Below are 11,195 nucleotides of genomic sequence, written 5' to 3' on the forward strand. Positions count from 1 at the left end.
TCAATGATGAGAGAGCTCACTGATCGGCTGCCTCTTACACACTCCCCACTGGGGATTGACCCTGTAACCCAGGGATGTGCCCTTGACTGGAATTGAACCTGGGATCCTTCAGTTCACAGGCCAGCACTGTATCCACTGAACCACACCAGCTAGGGCTAAAAATCAATTCTTAACAATAAAAAAGATAAATTTAAAAATTTGTCTTCTATTTTACTAACTTTTTATAGAAACCACAGAATACATTGTTTCACAAGCAGTGAAAGATAGAAGTTTCTCTGTGATTTATGTTAATATGTAAAGGTTTTTAAGTGAGAAAAGAAAACTGAAAAAGATGTTATTTTTCAAGATTTTCTTTCTTTTAAAAAAAATATATATATTTTATTGATTTTTCACAGAAAGGAAGAGAGAGGGATAGAGAGTTAGAAACATCGATGAGCCGGGACCGGTTTGGCTCAGTGGATAGAGTGTCGGCCTGCAGACTGAAAGGTCCCGGGTTCGATTCCGGTCAAGGGCATGTACCTTGGTTGCGGGCACATCCCCAGTGGGGGGTGTGCAAGAGGCAGCTGATCGATGATTCTCTCTCATCGATGTTTCTAACTCTCTATCCCTCTCTCTTCCTCTCTGTGAAAAATCAATAAAATATATTAAAAAAAAAAAAGAAAGAAAGAAACATCAATGAGAGAGAATCATCTACCAGCTGCCTCTTGCACACCCCCTACTGGGGATGTGCCCGCAACCAAGGTACATGCCCTTGATCGGAATCAAACCTGGGACCTTCCAGTCCGCTCTATCCACTGAGCCAAACCGGTTTCGGCAAGATTTTCTTTTTAGCTCTAGCAGGTTTGATTCAGTGGGCCTGTGAACTAAAGGGTCCTAGGTTTGATTCTGGTGAAGGTTACATGCACAGGTTACAAACTCAATCCCCAGTACGGGGCATACAGGAGGCAGCTGATCAATTATTCTCTCTCATCATTGATGTTTCTATCTCTCTCTCCCTCTTCCTTCCTCTCTGAAATCAATTTAAATATATATATTGAAAAAAAATATTTTATTTTCAGTCAGTTTGACTATGATGTGCCTAGATGTGATTTTCTTTGTATTAACCCTGTAAATCTTTCACCAAATTTTTAAATACATATTTTTATTGATTTCAAAGAGGAAGGGAAAGAGAGCGTGCGAGAGAGTAAGAGAGAGAGAGAGAGAGAGAGAGAGAGAGAGAGAGAGAGAAACATCAATGATGAGAATCATTAATAGGCCGCCTCCTGCACACCCCCTACTGGGATAGAACCCACAACCAGGGCATGTGCCCTCAACTGGAATCGAACCTGTCACCTCCTGGTTCATAGGTCAATGTACAACCAGTGAGCCAGCCAGACCAGAGGGAGATATTTGTAAATCAAATCTCAATAGTTTCTGATAAATTCAGAGTCTTTATATTTAGTGTATTCTCACATTTTTAGGCAATGAATTAAACTATTTTTGCTCATTGTTTTCTCAGGATATTTGAAAGTTGTTAAGTGGCTGAGACGATTCATGCATATGTGTTTTTATTGCAGAAATAACATCCCAACCAATTACCCCAGGAATGGAAATAAATTAAGTCATCAGAAAGACACTCGTCAAGCAACTTTTCTTTTCAGAAGAGGCTTGAAGGTATAAAAACCCTTAGTTGTGTTTTCTTTTTACCCAAACAAAGGATCCTGAACATCTATCTTTAGTAATCCTCATAGGGATGGCCCATTGTTGAAGTGTAAGGGTTGGGTTTGGATATGGAGAACATGACATTAGATTAGTTCCCTCCTGCCCCAATTCTCTTTCGTTGTCCTCAATAGCACCATCTATCTATAGTAATAAAAGTGTAACATGCAAATTGACCAAACGCCCAAACAGCAGAACAACCGTCCAGATGCCCATGCTATGACACTGGCGCGAAGCCAGCCAAGGTGGGTGCGATGCAGTTGGTTGAGGGGGGCTCTGCCATTGCCCCACAATCGCCCCACAGAAGGAGGCCCAGGCCACTGGCCAGGGGGCGATTGATCGGGGCAGGGAGGGCCTCCGAGATCGGGGAGGCTCTGCAATCGTTATCCCCAAAGAGGGAGGCCAGGCCACTGACCAGTGGGTGGGCAGGGCCTCCCTCTGTGGGATGATGGGTCTTGGGGCTCCTGGATTGCAAGAGGGCGCAGGCCTAATTGAGGAACACCCCCGAGTGCACGAATTTCGCACACCATGCCTCTAGACTTGTAAGAATTTAACTTGTTATTTAGAAATAAATACTTGTTCTGATGCAGAACCCTAACAAAGAGGTATTGCCAGAATAGTCATATGCCCCTCCTACATTCATACACATTCCTTACTGGGTTATAAAGTTTGGAGGATAGCTCTTTGCATTCAAATACTCTGCTTTCTGTGGGATCTACTGCTTTTTTTCCCCTTCAGGTTCAGGCCCAGTTGAACACAGAACAACTGCTAGATGATGTAGTAGCAAAGAGAACTCGTCAGTAAGTTTCAATTTGTTTTTCAAGGTGTCATTTCACAACTCCCAGAATATTAGCTACCCAAATTAAATGAGACCTAAAGTAAATTAACCATTGAACTTGAAATAAACCATTTTTTGCTCTTTTTCCTCCCAAAATCTTTTGTTTTTCACATGTCAGTGTATAAAAGTTTTAGCACTAAATACATTCCTCTATTTTTAATTTTTATTAACCTCCATTTTAATGAAACATTCCTTTATTTTCTTTTTTTTAAATATATTTTATTGATTTTTTACAGAGAGGAAGGGAGAGAGGTAGAGAGCTAGAAACGTCGATGAGAGAGAAACATCGACCAGCTGCCTCTTGCACACCTCCTACCGAGGATGTGCCCGTAACCAATGTACATGCCCTTGACCGGAATTGAACCTGGGACCTTTCAGTCCGCAGAGCGACACTCTACCACTGAGCCAAACCGGTTTCGGCCATTCCTTTATTTTGTATAACTGCTTTTATACAAATGAATCTATTCAGGGAATAAATAGAAGAAAATACAGTAGAGTTTTAAAATTTGTAAACACTTAAGTACAATAGAATATTTTCTTTTTTCACATATTCTTTTGTCTCCCATTTATCCCTATTAAGGTTTAAAAAAAATTTTTTTTGGACAGAATTGCACTTCCCAAGTATGATATACAACATTCTAGTTCTATCAATATGATCAAGTTTTGAGATTAAACTATTTAAAATTATAGCTACTTTTTAGAAAACAAAACATGGTAATGGTATGATGCCAACCAATATGGAGTATGATTTTGAGTATAGGAAAGGAAACTATTTCAACTTAATGTTGGCAGTACTCTTTTGCACAGGAGTCACGACATTGGTAACCATAAGGAAGAAAATAATCATAGAGTATTTGCTTCTACATGAATAATATTTACATAATTATAATATAAATACTGTTCGTTTGTTTTGAACTTTGAGAATCAACCTGTGGAACTAAACACAAATTCTTAATTTGATAACATAATATAATGTAAATGTCAGATTCTGGTTAACATAAATATAGAAGTAGTGCTGACAAAAAGTGGGAAAAGAGGTGGAAGGAAGGAATAGAGGTACTACTATTCTTTTATACTAAGTGGGGAAGGGAGGTTATCAAGCGATACTACTGAAAGAAAGATGTTTATGTATATTTAAAGCTATGATGGAACTACAGTAGTGATATCTCCATCAAAATATTTAGAGTTACCTACAGAAACTAAAGAATAGTGATGAGGGAACATATGTAAAACATCCAACAATAAAGATTTAAAAAAATAAATAGAACATGCTTATGCAAACTTTATTGTTAATATATATATGTGTGTGTGTATATATGTGTGTGTGTGTGTGTGTGTGTGTATATATATATATATATATATATATATATATATACACACACACACACAAATATACATATTACACAAGCATCTTGTTTAATGAACTGGAGGGAAGCAGCAAGCAGTAAAAACAGGAAAGGTTAGAAGTACTGCCTCTAGGAACAAGAAGGGGGGAAATAGTGGGGTGAAAGACAGTTACTTTTCCTTAAAAACCTTTTTGTAGTTGATTTTTTAATGTGCATATATTTGTTACACTGAAAAATATTTAATAAAGTATCCAGTTCCTACACCCAAGATGCTGTATTTTTAAAAAGGTAAGAAAAAGTAATGGCTATATTCTAATGAAGTTTTTGGTATTTTGAAACTAGATGGCGGACTTCCACCACAAATGGAGGAATTTTAACTGTATCCATTGATAATCCTGGAGCAGTGCAGTGCCCAGTGTAAGTCTTTTCTTTATTTTGCAGAAATTATAATCTCTCAGTATATAAAATAATATTAAAGTACTGGATTCCTGCTCTCAGTGTGATGTGCAAGTTAGGATAAACTGAGACAAGGATAAAAGTAATACTTGATATACAAAATAGAAATAAAATAGTATAAAGTTAAAAGTAAAAGCGCCTTTGATTCCTGGTTTTACAGCCCCAAGATTACCATTCTTAACAATATTTTTATTTATTTTAATATATATCTTTTATTGATTTTTTTAAATATATTTTATTGATTTTTGTACAGAGAGGAAGGGAGAGAGATAGAGAGTTAGAAACATCTATGAGAGCGAGTCATCAATCAGCTGCCTCTTGCACACCCCCTACTCCAGTGTTTTTCAACCTTTTTTGGGCAAAGGCACACTTGTTTCATGAAAAAAATCATGAGGCACACCACCATTAGAAAATGTTAAAAAATTTAACTCTGTGCCTATATTGACTATATATAAAGTAATTCTCTTGAATAGGAATCAAATAAACACAAAGAAAGTATTTTATAATTACTTTATTATGAAATATTAAGTAAACAAAATAGTGAAAAATTATAAAATTCTTGTCTTGTCTGCACCTACGGCACACCAGGCAACTAGTGTGCCGCGGAACAGCGGTTGAAAAACGCTGCCCTACTGGGGATATGCCCGCAACCAAGGTACATGCCCTTGACTGGAATCGAACCCGGGACCTTTCGGTCCCCAAGCCAACACTCTATCCATTGAGCCAAACCAGTTTCGGCTCTTTTATTGATTTTTTACAGAGAGGAAAGGAGAGGGACAGAGAGTTAGAAACATCAATGAGAGAGAAATACCGATAAGCCGTCTCCTGCACTGCCCCCCTGGAGATGTGCCCGCAACCAAGGCACATGCCCCCAACTGGAACCGAACCCGGGACTCTTCAGTCCGCAGGCTGATGCTCTATCCACTGAGACAAACCAGCTCTGGCAATATTTTTATTTTTAAAGTTTGGTGCATGGTCCTGACTGGTGTGGCTCAATTAGTTGAGTGCGTCATCCCATCCATCAAGAGGTCACTCCTTTGATTCCCAGTAGGGCACATGCCCAGGTTTCGGCTCAATTCCCAGTAAGGGGGGTTGTGTAGGAGGCAGCCTATTGATGTTTCTCTGTCATTGGTGTGTCTCTCTGTCTCTGTGTGTCTCTGTCTCCCTCTCTCTAAAATCAATAAAAATATTTTAAATAAATAAAAGTTTATAAAAAATGTTAGATACATCTATTTTAATGTATAATAGTAAATGAGATAATACTATACCTACTTGCTCTCTTCTCTCCCTTCTAGTATATTTTAAAGTACTTTTTTTTTTAAGTACTTTTGTTCTTTTATCTAGTTAACCTTAATTTAGTTAACCATTCCATTATATTTATTGCATTATAAACTTTCTAAGTTTATGGAGTTTTTGCTCTATGTAGCCATTTTAATGACTGAAATGGAAGAAAGAATATAAGATAGGTCTTTAATAAGATTTCAGAGGTTGTTTTATTTTAGTAGAATCAAGACTTGGAAATCACCAATCATTCCAAATTGTTTAAAAGTTTATAGTTCTACTTAAAGAGGTAGTCTATGACTGACTATATATATTTTATTATCTAGATTAGTCAGTAAAAAAACATACCTTTTTTTTTTTGTAAACACAAATAAAATAGTTACCTTAATATATTTGAACATGTGTACAAGTCAAGATGGCTTTATGCACTAAATGATTTTATTTTTCTTCTTTTGATTGTTAAGCTGACCTAATTTCATTTTAATCTTTTCCTAATAGAACTCAGAAACCACGATTAACTCATACTGCTGTACCCTCATTCTTGGCAAAACGGGAGCAATCTGATGTAAAGAAAGTCCCTAAAGGTGTTCCTCTGCAATTTGATATAAATAGTGTTGGAAAACAGGTAAATTTTCCTCCCTGTTATTTCTTTGGGCCATTCACTGATAATATTTTAGTGAACAAAACAAATGTTGTATAATGAATTAAATAGAGGGTCCTAAGTCTCCTCAACCTTAAGAATCCACTGATTTATCTATTGTACTTCTGTCTATAGGCTTGCCTATTTTGGACATTTCATATGAATGGGATCATATAATACACTAGAGGTCCAGTGCACGAAATTCATGCATGGTGCGGGGGTGTCCCTCAGCCAAGCCTGCACCCTCTCCAATCTGGGACTCCTTGGGGGCTATCCGACTGCCAGTTTAGGCTTTCGGTATCTTGCTCTCTCTCTTCTTCTGGGACCCCCATAATTCTGATGTTGATTCGCTTGAAGTTGTCCCAGAGGTTTCTTACACTATCTTCAACTTTCTGGATTCTCTTCTCTTCTTGCTTCTGCGGAGGAGTGTCCTCTGGCTATTTGTGTTCCAAATCTTAGACTTGATTCTTGCGATCTTCCATTCACACCTCTAGACCATGCCTGCTGCGGATTCCCGGTCCCCTGAGTCTCCAAGTCTCTGATATTCAGTGTGCCTTTCTCTACAGTCCAGACTCCACCCGTATGAGCCTGGGTCCATGAGGTTTCGGCCGGGGCTGGGTTCAGTGCAGTCGGGGGCTTCCTTTACCCTTCCGCCAGCCAGGCACTTGCCGCCTATCCTCTCTGCCTGAGTGCACGTCTCCCTACCTCAGCACTTTGCGGCTCCCCTGATCCATGAGCCTCTCTCTCCTTTCTAGTTGTAGAATTTCCATTCACCTAGCTTTCCTGGGTTTTGGATGATGTCGTTCTGTCTTTTAGTTGTTCTTTTGAAATTATTGTGCGAGGCAGCAGTTTAGGTGCTTACCTAGGCCACCATCTTGGTTTCTCCCCTCTCACGTGGTTTTGATAATTTTTGTAGTAACCTAGAATCTTGTGATCTTGCTTAAAATTTGCTTATTTTTGTAATTTTGAGATTCCTTAGGGTTTTCTATGTTAACAGTTATGTCATTCTCCAAACTCCTTTCTAGTCCTTAAGCTTTTTCTTTTTAGCCTTCAGTACAATGTTGAATAGAAGTGCTGAGAGCATGTATGCTTGCCTTGTCCACAGGCTTGAGGAGAAAGCATTAAGTGTTTCACCATTGAGTATAATGTTAGTAGTAGGTTTTTAGTTGATTCTGTGTATCCGATTTAGGGAATTCTTTTCTATTTGTAATTTCTGAGTGGATGTTGGATTTTGTCAAATGCTTTTTTTTATTCATAAAAAAAATTCTGTGGAATTGAAGGTATGAAGTATAGACAGAAATTTGTCCAAATTTATTTTGCTTATTTTTACTTTATTTTTTCAATGTTGTTACTTTCCTTTCAGAAGTGGTAGATATAATTTGGGTGTGCTTTTTGCTTTTAATCAAAAACCAGATTTTGATTTGATTTGAGTTTATTTAAAAAATTTAAGAACTCATAAATTCAAGAAAATTTATTTCAAAATATTCACAAGACTAAACAACTACTTTTATCAGAGGCATCACTAGAATTTATGGCAGTGTTTGAAGAGCCTAAAAATAATTCAGATAGAGAAATCTTTGGGTGTACGACTTGTAGGCATTGTAGTATAGGTGTTCTATGTATAATGTAGGCATTATAGTGGTTAGGAGATAGAGATTCTGAGTTAAACTTCCTGGTTTAAATTCTGGAACGTCCAAGTAAGCAAGTTAACTAACTTCTCTAAATATCACTAAATTCACCTGTTTTGAATGATTTTTGTTAGAATTAAAATTCATACACATAAATATTCAGGAAATGCTACCTATTGTTAATATGAATTACCATTATTATCACATTATTCCAAAGTAAATATGGCTTACAGTCAAGTTGTTAATTTTTGTTTGTTTTTTTCTAGACAGGGATGACTTTGAATGAGCGATTTGGAATCCTGAAGGAACAAAGATCCACTCTCACATTCAACAAAGGAGGAAGCCGCTTCGTAACCGTGGGATAGAACCCACGTTAAAGGGACTTTTGAATGATGACTCTGTTAAAAAAGTTGAATTGCTTGAAGAGTTTATCACAGAAATTCAAGAAACTTTATTTCAAAATATTCACAAGGCTAAATACTCTTTTTATTTTTATTTTTGAAGTTTTTTTCAACATGTATAAATAATGCCCTGAAAGAATAACAGGGAATATGCCTACCTGTTGTTAAAGATTTCTTGGTTGAGCCAGATGGAACAATTCTCTAGTTGACTTCTTTGGTTCCTCATACAGCAGAAAGACAAAAATTATTTTTATGAGAGTGGTATTTAGGATCTCATCTCCTTTGCCCACTTTTTGTACTTTGCCATGGTAAATCTTGGTCTTCAGAAATATAAGTAGGTCCTTTTGTTGTTGTCCCTTATCCTTTAATAGTGTTGATGTAATAAGTGCAGTTGACCTCCTTCATTAGAGATATTTAAAAACTTAGAATTCTACTTTTGGGTTTTAAGATTTAAGGGGAGATTTGGAACTTGGTTCATTTTTCAGGTAGTGTTAGGCTAATGTTCCAGAGTTATAAATCTTTAAAGTTGAAATTTTAACAAGAAAGGTGACTCTAGCATAAGTCTCATTTTAAAATGTTGCTCTTTGAAGGCAATAAATGCATGTTTACAACGATGCCTAATAGAGCCTTGGAGGAGAAAGACCAGTATAAAAATCTGACAATTTTTGTAAGTAAATGAAGAAAGCATGAGAGGAAGTAGCAGGTTGAAGGCAGGTTACCGAGGTGAAAAACTTTAAAACCCAGGTCATAGGTATACTGTTTGGATTTAGTGTAGTCTTGAATATAGTGTTCACAAAGAATTTTTCAAGTGATATTTAGAAAAATTATAATTATTAAAGTGGATTGAGTCCCTTAGATATTTTGATGATAAAATTAAAAACTATACTCTTCTTATTCGAAAAGTTAAATTTTATAGGCATTAAACTTGCTAAATTAAACAGTATACAGCCCCCAAAACAAAAATATACTTGTATATGTCACAAAGAAAAAAATGCAAAATGATAATATAGTTATGTTGTAACCTTGCTTTATACCTTTCACTCTGACTTGCATAAAATTGAGGCATTTATGGTCAGAAAAATAATATTTCCCCCCACACTCTGCAGGGATAGAAGGAGTTAGTCAGTTAGTTGTGCCACGCGAGTGCTAAGAGTCCTCAGATTGTTACAGTGAAATGCCAAAATGCAACAAAATATCCAGTTATAAATTTAGTCATTTTGAAACTTAATCTTTTGGTTTGATATAATATTAAAGCTTCTAAGTAGATGTTAGTTTCCTTCCCTAGTGTGTATTATTAGTGTTGGTTTTTCCTGTTTAAAAACAAAACATTAAGTTATGGCTCCTGCCTGCCTTGCATTGTATTCTATACTAGACTTCATCATTGTCTCCCATGCTCCTTGGGTTACTTGGTTTATGCTAGCCACGGAAAGCTCTCAGAAACAATTTCATGCTTCTACCAAAGAATTAAATCTGATCCTTAATATCTGGTATTTTGCCAGTAAGTCTACTGATAAGGGATTATTGGAAACCAGTTACACAATTTGAAAATAAACTTTAGTCTCTCCTTAGGCAAATGCCTCACTCATTGCAAAACATTTTTGCAAGGATAAATGCTTAGATTTGATTCATTAACGATACATTTTAGACTGGTTTAGAATTACCAGTAGTTTATTTTAAAGCCATGGATAAACAAATGAGCAGTTTACTGTCTTTAGAACAGTTTGTGAAAATATGGTATAAAGATGTTTTTTTTTTCTTGTTTTAAATATTGTACAGAGCTATTAATGCATTTTTTGGGTAAACCTTAAAAATTGCCCCAAGTATTGACATTAAGTACAACAAACCACAACACAGTATTGTTGGTATATTAAACGTTTGTTCTTCATGCATCTGTAATTTCATTTTCTTTTTAAATATAAAATTTTGCTTTTGTTACTAAATTAAAATTCTTCAGTGCTAATGTGTTATATATAAACAAAAGAGTATGCTTTGTTGGAGGAAATTTTTCTTTCTTAGAATGTGGTTGATGTCATCATTTTTCGGTTTTTAAAGTTTTATTTTTTAAATAAGATGCAACTTTAAAATTTCCTTTGCGTCAAGGTGTATGCAAAACATTGATGCAGTGCATCACAAAATGAAAGTTTATATTTAATGAGGAGATGCTTTACACTGTACTTTTTAGTGTTTTTTGGAAAAGTTACATTTAGATCTATTCTGAAGCTGTTCATTTTTAACAAATAAAATGTTTCAGGTCTCACATGATTTATTCTTAGCTGTAAAATTAAGTTGTGGTTTTTAGATTGTACTATGTAACAAAAAACTTGGTAAGAATTATATTTATAATTTTTAGGGTTTAAAAAGCTACATGTCAAACTAAATTAGTAAACCAATCTAGATTCAATGCATTTCTGTAACTGCCTTTTAACCATTTTATTCATAGCTTCCAACAGGAAGTAGCCAGGAGTTGAAATATTGTAGAAAATCAAATTGACTTAGAATGCAGACTATTAGGCTAAATGAGCCTATAGAGAGCATCCAATTTAACTTCTCTATTTACATCTTAGTTAAGTGAGACACAGCTTTTCAAGACTTGTGCATAACATCACTTTTTGAGCTTAGATCTTTTAATTCTCAGTTTCTAATAAACTGCTTCTGTGAATTGAATATCCATAGAAAATAGTGGAATGGTGTGAGCTTGTCTGATATCTAAAAAGTGGTAACATTTTAGTATTTGTAGCATGATAAGTAAATCTAGTGATGATTTTGAAACTTCATTATTTTGGTATTCAAGTTATGTAGACGGACATATTAGAAAAAGTAATGTTTCTAATCTATATAAAAAGGCAGCTACTGTAACGACCATTAACGACCTAACAGCCGGTCACTATGACACCTGTGGCCGGTGAA

The 11,195-nt window shown here is 35.8% G+C and overlaps 1 protein-coding gene across 1 annotated transcript in view; it reads left to right on the forward strand.

The window, feature by feature from the left end:
* Positions 1-10,550, forward strand: part of FYTTD1 (forty-two-three domain containing 1) — a 35,884-nt gene extending 25,334 nt beyond the window's left edge. Inside the window, exons 5-9 of the mRNA XM_084871698.1 lie at positions 1,557-1,653; positions 2,437-2,498; positions 4,225-4,299; positions 6,118-6,244; positions 8,154-10,550. Coding sequence (XP_084727824.1) covers positions 1,557-1,653; positions 2,437-2,498; positions 4,225-4,299; positions 6,118-6,244; positions 8,154-8,252 — 460 coding nt within the window. The 3' untranslated portion in view covers positions 8,253-10,550. The remainder of the gene's footprint in view (positions 1-1,556; positions 1,654-2,436; positions 2,499-4,224; positions 4,300-6,117; positions 6,245-8,153) is intronic.
* The last annotated feature ends 645 nt before the right edge of the window (positions 10,551-11,195 follow it).

This window comes from Pipistrellus hanaki (genome assembly GCF_964339955.1).
Source record: "Pipistrellus hanaki genome assembly, chromosome: 2".
In the NCBI taxonomy this organism is placed as follows: Eukaryota; Metazoa; Chordata; class Mammalia; order Chiroptera; family Vespertilionidae; genus Pipistrellus; species Pipistrellus hanaki.